This window comes from Stigmatopora argus, chromosome 10 (assembly GCF_051989625.1).
Source record: "Stigmatopora argus isolate UIUO_Sarg chromosome 10, RoL_Sarg_1.0, whole genome shotgun sequence".
Taxonomy (NCBI): domain Eukaryota; kingdom Metazoa; phylum Chordata; class Actinopteri; order Syngnathiformes; family Syngnathidae; genus Stigmatopora; species Stigmatopora argus.
Window position 1 is genome coordinate 16,840,296 of NC_135396.1, and position 18,937 is coordinate 16,859,232.

Genomic DNA, 18,937 nt, shown 5'->3' on the forward strand with positions numbered 1-18,937 from the left:
AATTCAACTTTGCCTTCAGACATCTAGCCTGTTTAATGCGGGATCTAGAAGTAGAACTACAAGCGGATCCCAGAAGACTACGTTCTTCCAAGGTTTGACAGTCACCGTGAGCAGCGTCCTCCACAGAATGGCGTCTGAAGAGCTTGCCAAGAAGCTACAATCACGACTTGCCACCTATGAAGAGACTGAGCCGAGGTCAGAGCTGGAGGAGAACTGCGTCCCGGCCAATTACCAAGAATCAGAGGCCGCTTGTGGCGATACTTCGTCCGAGCTTTCTGCTAAACTAAATCGACGGCTGGACATCAACGAGGGTAACGCGCCACCTCGGGCTAGTCGCGTTTTCAATCCCTACACTGAATTTAAGGAGTTCTCCCGGAAGCAGATTAAAGACATGGAGGTGATGTTTAAAAGGTAAGTAGGACACCGATTCAAGTATGAGCCTGCATTCCTATCATTTGTCAACAAACACGAAGTGTTGTACTGTCGTGTGAATTGAGCCGTGGGAATTTGTGAAGAATAGGATGACAATGCTGACGCGAAAACCCTAGTGAAATCACTCGGCTCGTTCATTAAATTAATTCCTCATTTGGAAGGTGCAGGCCTGTTCAAGTGGAGCCTAGATGGAGCCTTGTCTCTTCAGTCTGGACTTACAACATTAGGCTACTCCTTGTATTTTCGTTTAGCAATATTGCTGTTGCTGTCAACCTGTCAATATACAATTATTTTTCTGGCCAAAGTAATCTTGATGGCTAGTGGAAAAAAATACAAACCAACTAACATACAAAACCAATAAAACCACTCAATAAATATAATGTAAGGAATAAACCTGTCTCCCGTTTAAACAACGGAATTAAGGAGGTTAATTTCGCCACACTCTTGCTATGCAGGGAATAAGTGTTTTGGGTAATTTAGGAAAATAACTGCTTAGAGATAGTAAGGATCAGTTGGGTTCTTAACATTTGAAAAAATCAGCCTATGACTTAGCAGGTTCCTCTTTTCACTCTCAATATCCACCCAAAAAGAAGAACCGATGGCTAGATTGTGACCAAAAGTGGACAGCAGAATAATATACTGTCATCCTTCACCATTTCTCGGTTTTAGTACATCAGTGTTTTATATTAAGTATCCAAATCAAAAATGTCAAAATTCACGCTGAAACTCGCAAGTGGAAGACAGGAGATGAAAAACGGCGGAAGTCAGGCCACCTCTTCTTCGGCGCTGAGAGCCACCCAACCCAAGAAGAAGCAAAATTTCACTGTAGAAGAAAGACGTCATCTTGCCTTTTCCTGTTTTCTTCGGGCAATCGTATCGGCCCGAATATAAAATGACCCCTCTTTTTCCAGACTCTAATTAACAAAGACTTTTTGAAAACCAAATTTAATTTTTATACAGAAAATAATTACAGTACATCTGAAACAAATTATAACAACATATTCAAGAGTCTTGAAACCAATGTGAATACGGAAAAACATTGCAATAAAATAATGCAAACTGATTTAAACTTGAGAGTCGCTGAGATCGGTCATGTCAGAACATTACTCTTCACAAACATCGCCTTCCTTGCTGTGCTCAGCGTCACTGTCCTCACTCCCATCCTCAGGCTCCTCCCATAGCACGTCATCTTCCTTGCCGTCCAGGGCATTTGATATGCAACATTTTTTAAACCCGTGGATGAGGCTCTATAAGGAAACTGCATCCAATGCGTGGAGGATCCTTTCACAGAGCAAACGTACCGGAGGCACCTGAATCTTTCCAGTCGGTGTGAGCACGTGATCACCAGACAGGAGCCACTGTGTTTATTTCTTTTGCAGATTGTCTTCGATCCCCCCCCGATGAGTCATCACCTTATTGTGGTGGGGTGTGTGTGTCCCAGTGATCCTTGGAGCTATGTTGTCTGGGGCCTCGTGTCCCTGGTAGGGTCACCCATGGTAAACTGGTCTGAGGTGAGGGAAAAGACAAAGAATAGCTCAGAAGACCTCTTATGATGAGAAACATTGTTTAACACCGTATTTCCTCGCCCGGATGCGGGTCACTGGGGCCCCACTCTGGTTCACTCAACCAGTCTACATGCTTTGTGGACACGGAGAAGGCATTTGACCATTTTCCCCAGGGAGTCTTGTAGGGGGTACTCCAGGAGTATGGGGATCTGGAAACCCTGATGCGTAGGGTCTGGTCCCTATATGACGGCTGTCAGAGTCTGGTCCCTATATGACGGCTGTCAGAGTCTGGTCCTCGTAGCTGGCAGTAAGTCAGATCCGTTTCCAGTGGGGGTTGGACTCTGCCAGGGCTGCCCTATTTCACCAATTCTGTTCATAACTTTTATGGACAGAATGTCTAGGCACAGCCGTGGCGTTGAGGGGGTCCGGTTTGGTGGCCTTTGTATTGCATCTTTGCTTTTTGCAGATGATATGGTTGTGTTGGCTTCATCAGGCAGTGATCTCCAGCTCTTGCTGCAACGATTCACAACCATGTGTGAAGCGGGCGGGATGTGAATCAGCACCTCCAAATCTGAGACCATGGTCCTCAGTCGGAAAAAGGTGGCATGCCTTCAGGGATCAGGTCCCTCCCCCAGGTGGAGGAGTTTAAGTATCTTAGGGTCTTGCTCACAAGTGAGGGACAAATGGAGCGGGAGATCGATAGGTGGATCCGTAGAACGTCTGCAGTGATGTGGACTCTGCATCAGTTCATCGTGGTGAAAGAGCTAAGCAAAAAGGTGAGGCTCTATATACCAGTCGATCTACGTTCCCACCCTCATCTATGGTCAGGAACTGTGGGTGGTGACCGAAAGGACTAGATACAAGCGGCTAAAATTAGTGACCTCCCTTAGAGTTAGGGTCATTCTTTTACATGACCGTGTGATAGGGCGCAGTTTCATTTGCGGGTATATTTTCAGTTTTTTGTCAATACATTGGACGCCTCGTCCAAAAAGGCGCTAGGTTAGCATATGTTATGCTAGCCGCTAGTGTACCTATGTCATGCTAGCCGCTAGCGTACCTATGTCATGCTAGCTGCTAGCGTACCTATGTCATGCTAGCCGCTAGCGTACCTATGTCATGCTAGCTGCTAGCGTACCTATGTTATGCTAGCCGCTAGCGTACCTATGTTAGGCTTGGCACTAGCGTGGTTTTTTAAAGACCGCACGAGCAAAACTAAGTTTGATAATGTTGAACTACAATGTTGGCCATCCGTTAGCAATCTGTTAGCAATCCGTTAGCAAAGCTGTTAAATTGTGTTTAATCCATGGCTTCAGTCCATTTTCCAAGCGTTCACACCTGCATTGTGTTGTCATTCACACCAGGCATTTCCTCCGCATAGCACTAATATGCTGTTTCTTTCAGTATTGAGTGATTTTGAGGGTTAAAAGCGCTGCAAGCACACGGAAGTTAAATGCCTTGCCACTCCCCTGGGATTTTTTGAATGGATTTACCGTAATGCTTGGAATGCGCATGGAGGCTATTTTTAGGGTGAACGTCCGCTGGGTTGATCACAATAAGTAGCGTGCGGGCAAGAAATAAAACCAGTCACTTAAGCGGTCAGGGCCATACAAAAATTTAGTTTAGTGTACATACACGCACCGACCGATTGGGCGCATCGACCATTTTAGAGAAAATTTTAGACTTGAGTGAGCCCTAAAGGTGTGAAAATAGGGTATATTAGGTCATATTCTATTATGATCATTGCTTCCTTGTTAAGATTGAGAACTAGATTTGTTTTTCTTTTCCTGCTGAAGTATTTACACAAATTAACCAAATGTGCACCAATCAGAACTGTCCTTCCATTATTGCAAGGCTGTTGAACTCACTCTTTGTCGCGGGCCACGTCGTAGTTTTGCTTTCATCCGCAGGGCTGGGTACGTCTTTCAGTTAGGCTGCCAAAATTAATCGATAAATTTTCAGCTTTCTCGATCGTGCTGATCAATAGATCATTTTTAGACATTCATATTGGAACAAATATCCTCTAAGCCTCTAAATAGTAAATATTCTCTTGTAGTGTATTTTGGAAATTGTTTTAATTATAAGAGGACAAATATTGAATCTATCATGTGTTTTAACGTTGTTGTTTGTATAAAAAGGAAATTATTGCATTTTTAAAAATCTGTTTATTCACAGTGTAAAATAAAAGGGAAAAGAGGAAACATTTTAGATATATTTAGATATTTAAAAAAATGATTAAAAGAACTTTATCAAAATCCCAGAATATTCGATTTGTTATAGATCTAAAACAGATTTTAAAAAATGCCTCTTGAACTAAAACCAACACAAAAAGAAAAATATATATAATTTTGGATTAAAAATTTGAATTATTAATTTAAAAAAGGCAAAACAGTAAATATTCTCATACATCTATAATCTTCATTTGAATTTGATCATAAAATGTCTATGTCCGATTATTATTATTAAAACAAAGTCGGCACTCATTTACTTTTTTCAGGCCACACAATGATGCGACAGGCCAGATTTAATTTTTTTTTTGTAACTTACATTTACTTTAATGTTTTCACGACCTTTACGACTCCACTCCACCTGTCCGCGTGTGGGAGGCAGTCATTGTTCTATTATCTTAGTTTCTTTATGATAGTCCTGGACGTTTTTTTGGAACATTCTAATCTAATCTCTCGGGACAGATCCCCTCGTCCAACCCTATCCATACCTTATATGGTGTCAGTGTGTCTTCTTGTGCAGTCGAGTGTGCAGATTTTCATGTTTTTAATGTTCTTATTTTCCATATCTATCATTCCTCTTCCTTAAAAGGGAAGTGCAAGGCCACATCTTTTTCACCCATCCTAACCCATTGTTTCACTTTAACAATGATTCAGGAGCACCGCCAATGGCGAATCGGCAGGCAGCCTGGCTGTATTGTAAATGTATGTACAACAATCAGTCGAATATCGCGACTTCAACTGTCGCAGTTTCACTACATCGTGTTTTTTTTCTCGGGAAATGTTTTTTTGTTAATTACATTTTTTTGTAAGTTCATAAAAATGTGAAAATCCATGCTGAAACTCAAGCGGAAGCCATTCCCCTGTCCTCCGCTTGCTATTAGAACTCAGCACTGAAGTAAAAAAAAAAATACATTTTTAAAAGTTCATAAAAATGGGAAAATCCACGCTGAAATTCAGCACTGAAGTAAAACAAAATTTTAAAATAATAATAATAATATAAATATATTTACATATATATATATATATATATATATATATATATATATATATGTAAATATATTTATATTATTATTATTATTTTAAAATTTTGTTTTACTTCAGTGCTGAATTTCAGCGTGGATTTTCCCATTTTTATGTATATATATATATATATATATATAAATTTTTAAATAGGGGTGACCCTACTTCGCGTTTTTTTGTTTACCGTGGCCATGTCTGGTCTACCTTAACTGCGATAATCGAGGGATTACTGTAGTATGTCATAACTCCGGTTGGGCTGTACCTGGAATGCATCTTGTTGTGCAAAGTACAATATACAAAGTATGTATATGTATTTATGTACAATGACAAAGAATTCAATTGATTCCAAGACAATAGAATGACACTAACGAAAATTATCGTATTTACTTATAAGCCACCCCAAGTATAAGCCACACCCTTAAAATTGCCTTAAAATTATGGAATTTTCCAATTTCTCATGTATAAGCCGCCCGCTGATTCACAATTTTCACCTCCATATTCAGGGTTTTAATAGGGAGTACAAAAGTGTTACTTTGAAGGGAAAATTTTAAGGAAAAATCACGTGGTATTTCTGAGATACTGGATGAATCAAAAGCACATTATTAGGGTCAATATCATAAGGAAGTTAATATGCCTGCCTTTGTAAATGCAAAATATCAAATTATCATTTTGAAAAAAGAAAAGTCTATCTTGATGAGAACCTGATGATTGATTTTCTTACCAGAAGTTTAAGATGTTGTGGGGGCCAAATTGCTTCTAATGTCGAAATATATATTTTCTAAAAATCACGATGGTAATATTACTGGAATAGTTGTCACTTTCGAACAAGAAATAAAAAGAAAAAAAATCTAAGCGAAATTGTGTTTTATTTCATAATAATAATAATAATCGGACATAGGCCCTGTCGTCATTATCAACAACAAAAAAGCCTACTTGTCATCACCCCCAGAAACTGCGTGTGACGAAATTGGTGGTGCTTCTCCATGAGCTGCGTTTACTCGGAAAAAGACCTAAATAAGTGATAGTTACGGAATCTTGTAATTTGGCATTCTGCTGTTATGGAATTAAATCCTGGCGACTGTAAGATAACGAACGAAAAGGAAGTAACGTGAGCAGAACCAGGAATTATGTCCGTAGCAGTGTAGTGCTCACCCTTAAAAATATCTGAATCACAGACTGATGTTAATTACTATTTTTTGCCCATGAATACTTAAATATGGAATTAAATAATTCCATATTGTCTGTCAGTTTCCTTTCATTGCTTTTCCCCTAGTTGCGCTGCTTCCAGATGTGCATTTTCATATTAAGCATTTATCCAATCACATTTCAGCCATTATTTGTTGCCAGGGTCAGAAATCTACCTGGAGGCCTTCACAATCAGTTCTGCAGGCCCTGTAGCATAAAATAAGCGTCCATAAAACTGTTGCCTTAACCAATCAGATTTCTAGTTGGCGACACCGAGGCCTTCTCGCAGGCATAGGGATACGTCATCGCTTTCACAAACTATGATTGGCTAGTGATAGAGTGGACTAGCCAGAGCTACCAAACTGCACCTGGAGCGAGCGGCACAAGCAAATACAGACGCTCCCCTACTTACGAACGAGTTAGGTTCCGAGCGATTGTTCATAAGTTGAATTTGTTTGTAAGTTGATTCAGTGCTATATTTTGTATTATAATTTATGTTTAAGGCCTATATAAGTATATTGAAGGTTTATATAAGTGCATTTGTATGTTTAAGGCTTGTATAAGTAACACGCATTGGTTTGTACTGAAAAAAACATTTAATAAAATGGAGAGAATATGTACAGTACTGTATAGAGAGAGAGATTTATGTATTAGAAACTGGCCGAAAGAAGCGATCTAATGACGATTGCACAGTTTTCTTCTTTTTTTCATCATAAATGATGTGGTAGCACTGTATGGCATCATTCAACTGATTTGCAAACTTTGTGCAATGTTCAATATTTGGGTCCTGCTGCTCGATCTTTCTGTTTATAAATGGTGTTGAATGTGCAACGCTCACCACTCTCACGCGCATCAAGCTTCGTTATTATTGCCACTCGTTTCAAATGAAATGGCTTGCCTCTTCCTTGCAACTCCCTCAATAGAAGCCTTTAGCTTTTTACCAACCATATTCAATAATGGATGCATGAGATATTTAATGATACAAATGAAAAAGGTTCTGTGCACACTGGAGATACATTCACGCACTTCCGCATTGCAACGAAGAAGAAGGTAGATGCTGGGTGAGCTGAGCTCTCACAGCGCCAGGCGTCGGTATTAGCGGCGGAAAGAAGCACTACTCGGAAAAAAAATACAAAATTGGACTTAGGAACATTTTTCGACCTAAACGCAATTTGCAGACATGTTCGTATGTACCGTTGTTCGTAAGTTGAATGTTCGTAAGTAGGGGAGCGTCTGTATATTGTTGTGTTGATTTAATAGCGGTTTTGTCAACCCACAATGGCTGAAGGAGGAGAAGAAATTGATATGGTTGCAGATTTACTGTCAAAGCCATTTTCCAGACGGACTTTTCAAGAAACGCTGCACATCATTAAGAAAGGTCGGCCAACTCCGAAGAAAGCAAGCCTGTCACAACTGGGAACAGACGTTTTCAGCCTTAAATCGTATAAAAACTTACTATGCCAGAAATACGACAGGACAGGCTCGACTTTCAGCATTAGCTTCGATGGCGATAGAAAAGGAGGAAAGAAAGGAGGGTTTTTGTGTACAAACAAAAAGGATTTTTGTTGAGTGAAATGTAGTTCTATTCCTAAATAATATTTTAATTGTATGAGGTTATTATTGATGCTTTTTATGTGTCGCAGCTGTCGCTGCAGTAAAGGTTTCATAGCCATAAAATAGTTATTGAGGGGTGGATTGATTCAGAAGTAGCAATAATGAAGGCGTAGATGTGAAATGCACGGCCCGCCACTGGTGACGTGTGTGTGTGTGAAAATGTGCCACGTTGCATTTGTAGGTTTTTATCGCTTAAGGGAATTGCAATCATTAATAAGGGGAGCTTTTAGTGGACAAGGCATGATATGCGCACGTGCATTCCCCTCTGACCGTCGCGTCATAAAGCCGTGCATTTTGTTGTAAATTTTAGATGTTTATAGTGAGGATAAAGCGGTTCAGAAAATGAATGAATGAACGTGTGCCCTATGTATGTGCGTGTAAATACCGCGTCGCATTTGTACTTTTTTTCTCGCTTAATAAGGGGAACATTTAGCCGAGGTTGACAGGTATGTAACAGACAATCTTAAAACATGGATAGTGGTTGTTGTGAGACAGCCAATGGGAGCAAAGTGGAATGTAGCGCAGTTCTCCGGTTCAAACAATGCATCTGCAACAATATTTTCAAAATAAAATTACGGATAAGGAAATTTACTTTTGGGGGGGATTTCGTAAGTTGGATCTTTTTCGTATCTTGAGGTACTCCTTTGCATATAAAAATATTTCATAACCTTAATAATTTCGTACCTAGAGGCATTTGTAAGTAGAGGTGTGACTGTAGTTACGTCCAATTTAGCATAACATTCACAAAACATTTCCCTCTTTGGTGATTTAGAAATGTAATTTTGCTTTGGCTGATCTCCATGGTATTGATAAAACATCTGGGATACGCTCCGAACATTCAAATTGACATACATTAAATTATTCTAAATTATAATTTTGCTCTTAGTTTTAAATCTTAGCAAACAACTATTCTCTCTTTTGTCACCATTGAATTTGGAAGGCTGATTTTGTCAACACATAATCCAAAATTACACTTATATATTATATGTATTCATTATCTTTCTCCAGTTGAAAGATTTTACCAAATGTCACCCTGTGGGGAATGAATTAAATTCAATAACAAATTTGAACTTTAAAATCTACAGCAGCCCATCCACCCAAGCCAAAATCTGGCCATTCACCCAGGCAAACTGTTTGCATGGGAGAGCATTGTGTGTTGATAACAAGGCTCTGATGTTATAAAGACCATTTTTAATTACTTTATAGTCCAAATATATCTACGTTTAAATATATCAGTGCCTACTATATTAATGCTACTAATTCATAATAATAATTTCGATAGAGTCTAGGGCTTTATTCAGTCTCCTGATATTAGGTCTCACTTATTCCTATATTCTAATTTTGTGAGTTGAATATATTTTCACACTTAACACAGGCTTGAAAACTCTTATTTAATTATTTTTTCAAGTCTAAACCTTGTACAGTGGTACCTCTACATACGGGCAGCTCTACCTACGAGATGCTCGAGATACAAGGAAAATTTCGAGCAAATAATTAGCTCTAGATACGAGAAAACATTTGAGATGCGAGAAAGCCAGGTGGCCATGACATGAGGCTGTTTATCATTGCAGCGCACTTTTCTGCCGCATCTCTTTCGTGTATAACAGATATCTACGAGCACTGGGCGGAGCTTGCATTTTCCCATGTCACAGAGCTTGCTCGTTGTCATGGATGATATCGTGTCACTTGGAAATTCCTTGGGGCTGGAGGTAAATGAGGCAGATGTGAATGATCTAATCGCCGAGCACCATGAAGAACTGATGACACAGGATTTAATCGAGCTCCAGGAGAGTGAACATTTGGAGGTGTTGCCGTAACTCCGTAGCGAGGAGTAGGTGGACGAGGGGGGCCGCCTGGCTACAAAGGGTATCAAAGACATGCTAGCGAAGTGGCAAGAGTTCTGATTTTGTAGTAAAGAGGCACCCTGACAAGCTGGCAAGTGGTCGCGCGTAATTGTATTGTGAGGACATTTGTGCGCGTCATTTTCGAAATATTTTGAAGGGAAGGCAAAAACAAACGACTCGTGATGCGTTCGTTTTAAAAAAACCGCTGAACCTCCGGGTGGAGTCAACACAAAGAACAAAAAATTAAAACAAAATTAGAATTCAGTTTTGTGTAAAGTTACATTAAACGTATGTTTGAGTGTCTGTATATATATATATATATATATATATATATATATATATATATATATATATATATATATATATATAAATCCAAGTTAATTTAAATTTGTTTGTTCGGTTACGAGTGTGTTGCCGTGGATACATGGCTTTATTCCAAGGAAGAACACCAAGGGTTGCAATATTTGTGATGAGGCTAGCAATGGAGAATTCCATGGAAAGTCAAGAGGACCTGCATTGTGTCTTTTTAGATCTTGAGAATGTGTATAACATGGTACCTAGAGAGGAACTGTAGTACTGCATAAGGAAATCTGTAGTAGCAGAGAAGTATGGTCAGAGTAGTTCAGGACGTGTAGATAGTTGTATTACTGAATTGAAGTGTCCATTAGTGAAATATGATGTTTACAGATTATCTTGTGAGCTGCAGTAAGATGAGGTAGCAGGTAGAAGATAATTTAGAGAAGTGGATATTTGCTGTATAAATGAGTGGATTGAAGGTGAGCAAGAGTAAAGCAACACGTGTGAAAGAGAAAGTCCCAGAGGAAACAGTGAAGATACAAGGAGTAGATGTAAAGGACTTCAAGTACAGTGGTACCTCGTCATACGACCGCTCTTCATACAATATTCTCGTCTTACGAGGGAAATTTCGATCGAATAATTCGCCCGTGATGCGGTCAAAATTTCTTGATGCGACCAAGCCAGGTGGCCATGGCACTGTCTTTTTTTGCATCTCTTTCGTGTATAAAATATGTCTACGAGCACTGGTGGGCGGACTTGGCATTTCCACACCCGTTTTTCCCCCCACTTGGTCTACATTTACATACGAGGTAAACAATATTACTATGGATCTGCAAAGTTTTGCTAAGAAAAGGCGACCGTTGACAATGGACATGAAACGCGAAATAATTGAAAAACATGAGCATGGGGTACGTGTTACCGAGCTCGCTCGGCAATACGAGAGGAATACGTCAACCATATCCCCCATCCCAGGCGGACATTCATCGTGGCAGAAGAGAAGGCATTACCGGGACACAAACCTATGAAAGACCGCTTAACGCTAGCGTTGTGTGCTAATGCCAGCGGTGACTGTAAAATTAAGCCGCTACTGGTGTACAATGCGGAGAACCCGCGTGCCTTCAAGAGACACAACATCAACAAAGAAAACCTACAAGTGATGTGGCGAGCTAATTCGAAAGCTTGGATTACGCGTCATTTATTCACAGAATGGGTTAATCTGTGCTTTGGTCCGGCAGTCAAAACGTATTTGACAGAGAAAAGCCTGCCAATGAAATGTCTCCTGGTCCTCGACAATGCCCCGTGTCATCCTCCTGGTCTCGAAGAGGAAATTGTGGATGAATATAAATTCATCAAGGTGCTCTATCTACTGCCCAACACCACGTCACTCCTCCAGCCCATGGACCAACAAGTGATTTCAAATTTTAAGAAATTGTACACGAAGTATTTATTCAAGAAATGCTTCGATGTGACAGATGACAGAGCTAACCCTTTGTGAATTTTGGAAAGAGCACTTTAATATTGTCCATTGCCTGAAAATTATTAACCATGCATGGCAGGGCGTCACACAACGAACTCTTAATTCAGTATGGAAAAAATTGTGGCCAGCTTCCGCTGAAAGTGACTTTGGAACAGCAGCTGCTGCACATGATGAACTCGTGGATGATATCATGTCGCTTGGAAATTCCTTGGGGCTGGAGGTTGATGAGGCAGATGTGAATAACCTAATCGCCGAGCACCACGAAGAACTCATGACACAGGATTTAATCGACCTACAGGAGAGTGAACATTTGTTGCCGGAACTCAGTAGCGCTGAGGTGGTGGAGGAGGCGGGGCCCCTGGCTACAAAAGATATTAAAGACATGCTCGCGAAGTGGCAAGAGGTTTCGGATTTTATAGAAAAGACTCACCCTGACAAACTGGCAAGTGGTCGCGCATTATCGTATTGTGATGACATTTGTATGCGACATTATCGAAATATTTTGAAGGGTAGACAAAAACAAACAACTCTTGATGCGTTCGTTTTGAAGACTTTGGCGGAGCGGCCAGGTTGTGCCAACCCGTAGAACTACCTAAGGTAAAAAAGATTACAACAAATTTAGAATTAAGTTTTCTTTAAACGTTGAGTGTCTGTATATAGTTATCCAAATTAATTTAAATTTGTTTGTTCGTTTACGAGTGCATTGTTGCCGTAGATAAAGTCCCCCCGAACACCCCCCCCCCCCGCCTCCGTGTATGCTGCTGTCTCTACCCTCCGCGAAATGTGTCTAATTTTACTCCTATTAAACACACTATTACTATCAAACCACTCGTTATTTATTACTTTTTCAATATATGGTGAATTATAAGAAATAAAACATTTTTTCCAATCAAATATCCTGTTTTTGGTGTTTTTTTCAGAGGGCTGGAACGAATTAATTTGTTTCCCATTCATTTCAATGGGAAACTTCCGCTCGAGTTACGAGAATCTCGTCATACGATCTAAGTCCCGGAACGGATTAAGATTGTATGTCGAGGTACCACTGTACGTTGGGCCAACATTGCAGGCTGATGGAGAATGTGGAAAAGTGAAAAATCATGTGCAGGCAGGCTGGAAAAGCTGGTAGTATCAGGTTTGTTTTTTAAAGGTGACAATGAAGGGAAAGGTCTATAGGACAGTTGTTGGATCTCTGTAAAACAACTTCAGGAGCAGGTTAAGAAAGAGGGAGACCAATTTCAGGGAGATCAGTTTATTACCAGACTGCAAGATGGGGAGAGCTCGAACGGGTGCGAACGCACAGCCTATTCGCCGCAACTCTCTCCGAACTAACAGTTTGTGCGTCTATTTATATGTAATAAAAAACATGGTGCTGCACAGAGACAATGACAGAAACAGGGTGTGGGCTGATACGCCCAAACAACTGCAGATCTGATGTCTCAACATGACTCGACATTTTTCATTACTCACACCAAACTGATGCAATACTAACAAGCAATTGCAAATAGTGAGTCAGCATATCTTAAAATTCCTTCCTATTGTGAGAATAAACATATCGGAACCTCATTTGTTAGCGACACTACTTTTGAACAAAATTCTTCACAAATTACTTCGAACTGGAGTTTACACCGACAAATCAAACTGACAATCATGGTACGTTCGACTGTGGCAACAATGGTACATTTGATCAAAGCTGAGAAGCAGGGCAAACAACAGGTTAGGATAACAAGCACGAGAGAAATAACATTTACGAACGGTACTAGGGCTTTCAAAAGAGTCTGTCTCCATGAGCCCGAGAGGAACCAGTCAAGCCATCCTCGTTGTGGAACCGTATCTCTTGTAGTCGGTCCCCTGTATCCCCAAGTGAGCAAGCTGTGGGGTGATCAACGGGACCTGGACGACGATGGGCGTCCTGGCCGACGGGCTGCAGATCTGGAGGACCCCTGACCGCCTCCGGAATCAGCTAGAGGGGCACTCTCCTCCAGCGGCTGTGCACCAAGGTTCCGGGAGGTCCCCCATGTGGTGGAACACAGAGCGGTGATGACTATGACCAACCACTTCATTCTTGTACTTGTCCACAGTGGCACTGATGTATCCAGGTGTCTCTTCCTTCGATTTTGACGGCGGTGATTTAGACTTCCCGGCCTTGTTGTAGTCGGACTGATGCGTTGACATAGGCCTGGGATCTGGAGTCAATGGTTTCCAGACGTAGGGTGTTCTCTGCTGTTCCTTGACGAGAACCAGGGGAACAGAGCCATCAGGATTTTGGAGGAGACTGACCAGTGTCTGTGTTCGAGGGGGACATCCGACCCCCACACTGGATCATGGTCGTGAGCTCCAACACTTGTTCATCAGCTTTGACGGTGGTGCCCAACTTGGTGAAGTTAGCGGTCAAAATCACACGGTGAGGTCCTGTCCCAACGTGGAGATGACCAGCACTTTCTTTTTATCACCTTGACGAGTACCAGGTCGCCTGGGGACAGGACCTCTTGTGTGGGAGGCAGAGAAGATGTCGGCAGATCATTTGCATTTATCACAGTTCTTTCTTGGAACATTTTACATAACCAGTGAGTGAGAGAATCTGCTTCTCCTTTCTCTTCAGCTTTCTTGGATGGGCATATTTTAACCCACTTGGTACAAGACAGTACTTGTATCTGCCACTTTGGTTCAGTTTGATGAAATCCATGTTCAGAACCTCGAAGGGATATGTCCCTGTTTGCCTTGTTCCGCGCTTGGGTCATTCTTTGCCTTGAGAGTTGTCTACAGCAGGTGAGACAGTTTCTGCAAAAAAAATTAAAGTATGTTTGGAGACCTCTGGGATATACTATCCCTCCTCTTGAGACATGGCTCCTCCCATGGCTCAATTTGGCAATCACTTCAAACAGTGATCGTGGGACATATGGCTTTTTTCTACTGCATAGAGGCCGTTCTTGTGTTGAGTGGCTCCTGTTTCCCATTGTAGCTTCTCTTTTTCTGGTCGTTTATTTTAAAACTTTGTAAGAAGGTTTAGTCTCAATTCAAACGCTTTCACCTTTTTTGCATATGGAGACAATATAAAATATTTCCCTATGGTTTTTTGGCATTGCTCGCTGAGCAATAATCTTTCCAATCAAATTGGAGTGGTTGCCGTTTCGTTTTATTACGCCAGAAAGTTTATCTCACCTGTCTCCCCAAACGTTTCAACTGAGAGAACCTTCTTCCAGTGCAAAAGGTGGATCCACATCCCCCTCTCGGCTATTTTCATGTCTGCTGGTTGGTCAGCAACACTTGATATGGACGTTCCCACTTTAGGTCGTGCTAGTGCTTCTTCTTTACACTGCAGGTAGAGCACCCAGGCTCCTGGCACCACCGTTGGTCCAGTCTGTTTCCTGTTGAGAAGCAGTCTCCTTCTTCTAACCCTAATTCAATGCGTTTCTTTAAAGATTTTCTTTTTATGTAGTTAGCCAAATTAGCCTCATCATCCAGTTCCAATCGTGCAGTGAATAATGGCAATTTGTATGGTCTACCAAATACGATTTTCATATGTTGTTTTCCGGTTGACCTCGTTATGTAGGCGCAGTGATTTCATAACGAAATATGGAACCTTTTACCAATCCTGTCAATTATTTTGTTAACACAATTTAAGTGCCATTATCACTATGAATCAATGTCTTTGTTTTTTTTTCTTCTGTGGTCCCAAATTCCCCATTTCGCAGAGTAGATTATTTGTTCCTCCAGAGTACTGCTGCTGCATTTTCATCAAAAATTTCATTTGACGAAATGTGTGTGTGTGTATGTGTGTGTGTGTATATATATATATATATATATATATATATATACACACATTTCATTTGACGAAATATATATATATATTTCATAATTTGTCGTTGCCATCCCTAAAAAGGGCTTATTGGCGATTTCAAATTTCCAAATCCTTTGCCGCCATCCCTGAAAAAGGGCTTATTGGCGATTTCAGAAATCGATTTCAAATTTCTAAATCCTTTAACACCTTGATATCTGATCGATTGATTATATCTTGGTGGCCAGCCAATCAGAAACACAAAAAGACATACAAACATTCACGCTCACACTCCTAATCAGACATCAGTGGTCTGCAAATTTGCTGTCCTATCAGCAATAATCATTCTCAAAGGAAATAGGTCAATGTCATTTGGTTGACATCAATTGTTCGATGCTTATGCAATCTGTATATCATTAATATTCTAATAATTAATATGACCCACGACAAAGCATATTTCACCCGCTCAGGACAAAACAGGGACTTTTCCGTGCACTGAAAACATTCCATGCCTCTTCCGTCCTAGGGAAATCATGCCTATCCTGAATCAATTATTTTATCTAAACCAGCCAGGTACAATTTACTTAATAATTTGGATGAATGCCATTTCTGCGATATTTTTATGTTTGATATCATTAACAAACAATTCTTAATACTTAAAGTCTAATTCACAAATTCAGATTGACTGAATGAGTGACTGAGTGAGTGACTGAGTGAGTGAGTGGGGGGGGGGGGCGTTACACTTGTCCGATTTCCATTTTGCAGTCTGGCAACAAACCTACCTCCCTTGTCGCTTTCTGACCCACAATCACTTACTTAATAGTTTAAACAACAATTCTAGTCTAAATTTCCCAAAATTGATCTCAATACTTTGTGATTCAACCAATATTTCTGAACACCAAGATAAGTCCCTGACTTCGTCTCTTAGCGGAGTCCCTGACTCTATTCTTGTTCTACTTACGTTGGTCCCAGACCTCGAATATTTCTGTTCTATGTACGTGGGTCCCAGACCTTGAACATTTATGTTCTACGTACGTAGGTCCCAGACCTCGAACATTTATATTCTACACAAGTTGGTCCCAGACCTCAAACATTCAATACTACCGCAGTAATAATACTTATTCAAATTATCACAATTCACGGAGACAGAAATCAAAGGGTGAACTCACGATCTTTCTCGTTCCGAACCTGCCTTAGTTCGGGAACCCGTCACCAGATCACCGGAGCGGCGAGGGAACGTCCGTCGGGTTGGCCCTTTCAATGGAGGGATGGAGGATGCTGTCGACAGTCTTTATTTTTCCCTTTGTCGTGCTCCCTCGCCACTCTGGCAATTGTTGGCATGTTGGGTCCCGGGTTTTGGCACCAAAGTATGATAGATCTGTAATACAACTTCAGGCGCAGGTTAAGAAAGAGTGAGATCAATTTAAAGGAAATAGATTTATTACCAGACTGCAGGATGGGGAGAGAGCTCATACAGCTGTGAACCACTCAGTCTGTTGTCCTTGCAACTCTCTCCGAATGACGAGTGGGTCAGTCTTTAGATAGGAAAACAGAGTATAGTATAGTTTCTATGACAACAACCAAACTTTGGGCGAAGTCTGATTATTCAGTGTCAAGTCTCCGTGACAACAACCAAACTCTGGGCAAAGTGATTAATCAGTGTCAAGTCTCCATGACAACGACCAAACTTTGGGCAAAGTCCGATGAATCAGTGTCAAGTTTCTATGACAACAATGTTTCTATACTTCCAAAAACTGATACAATATGAACAAGCAATTGCCAAGTGACTGTCATTTTATCTTCCAATCTTATCTTGCATTTTTATATTACTGTATTTTCACAACTATACGGCACATTTAAAAGTCTTAAATTTTCTCCAAAATAGACAGGGCGCCTTATATATGGACCAATATTAAAATTGTTATCACGATAAAATAAAATAAATCAGTAGATAGGCTACACCATCCTCTACAGGTCTCGCATCCACGGTAAGAGGAACTCCAGCCGCCAGATTGGCATCAACAGAGCATTCAAAGCTAGACTGTGAACTATATATATATTTATATATTGTATATGGATCAATATTGAGCCGCAACAGCTCGCAACTACGGCAAACAGCCCCCGACTCTATTTTCCCCGTAGAAAAAGTAGTGCGCAGTGACTACTGGGATATATAGTTCTTTTGTCAACCAATTGACAGCTGCCTTCATTCACTAGGGTGGATTTACAAAAGAACTCCTGCCTCTAGATGTTGGCGTCAACAGAGCATTCAGAGCTAGACTGCGAACTATATACAGTGGTACTTCGAGATACGAGCTTAATTCGTTCCGGGACTGAGCTCGCATGTTGATATTCTCGTAACTCGAATGAACGTTTCCCATTGAAATGAACTAAAAACAAATTTGTTCCAACCCTCTGAAAAAACACCCAAAACCGGATATTGGATTGGATTTTTTTTTATTTCTTCTAATTCGCCATCTATTAACAAAGTAACACATAACTAATGGTTTAATATTACTAAAATGTGTTTAATAGGACTAAAATTAGACGGATTACGCGGAGGGTAGAGAGAGAGGGACATAGAAGGGGCGGGGGTTCGAGCGGGGTGACTTTTTGCACCGGTGAATCATAATATAACAAACAAATTTAAATGAACTTGGATTATGATGCAGACACTCAAAAATAAATTTAATCTAACCTTACACTAAACTTAATTCTAATTTTGTTTTACATTTCTCCCGGCCAGGTTGGCTCTGTTTGCCCCGCCTCCACAATGACTTTCAGTCAATATCGAGGTCAAAATGTCCTCACAACAGGATAATGCACGACCACTTGCCAACGAGAAGTAGTCTTGAATCAACGATCGCTCCGCCAACGAGAGATAACAGGCTAAGGGGAAAAAACACTGAACAAAAGACATTACAAAGAGGTAGTTGGGAGCATTATATGGGAGTATTTGAGTATTATATTTTAATATTTCTTATTTATGTTTTTTTACTGGGAAAACACATTTGTGGAGTAGCACCACCAATTTTGTTATACGCAGCTGTGTATGATGACAATAAAGGCTTTTGATTGATTTGATGGTGGCCGATTTCAGACAGGTTGGGACGGAGGCTTGTTCCAGTGAAAGGTTAAAAATGTCCGTGAAGACAGGTCAGCACAGGCCTTAAGTACATTTCCTGGTATTCTGTCCGGTCCTGTGGCCTTCCGGGGGTTGACTGATCGGAGCATACGTCTCATATCCACTACCTCCACCATCAGTGGGGCGGGACTTCTTCCTGAGCTGTATGTGGGATGTACTCGAGGTTGATGGGGTGAGACAGGGTGGTGGGCTTGGGACTCGAAGCGGGCAAAAAAGTTGTTTAGGTCCTCTGCCAATGCCGCATCTGAGTCCGCAGGAGTGGCAGCTCGGTTCTTGCATTTGGTGAGGGTCCATATGCTCTGCCACATGGTTCGGGGGTCGTCAAGTTGCCCTTCTATCTTCCCCCTGTATTCTGCTTTAGCAGCCTTAATGCCTCTTCAGGTTGGCGCTGTAGAGTGCCTTGTCACGGGATCTGAAG

The 18,937-nt window shown here is 40.9% G+C and overlaps 1 protein-coding gene across 1 annotated transcript in view; it reads left to right on the top strand.

The window, feature by feature from the left end:
* Window positions 1-18,937, top strand: part of efhd1 (EF-hand domain family, member D1) — a 36,056-nt gene continuing 17,119 nt past the window's right edge. Inside the window, exon 1 of the mRNA XM_077611402.1 lies at window positions 1-411. Coding sequence (XP_077467528.1) covers window positions 128-411 — 284 coding nt within the window. The 5' untranslated portion in view covers window positions 1-127. The remainder of the gene's footprint in view (window positions 412-18,937) is intronic.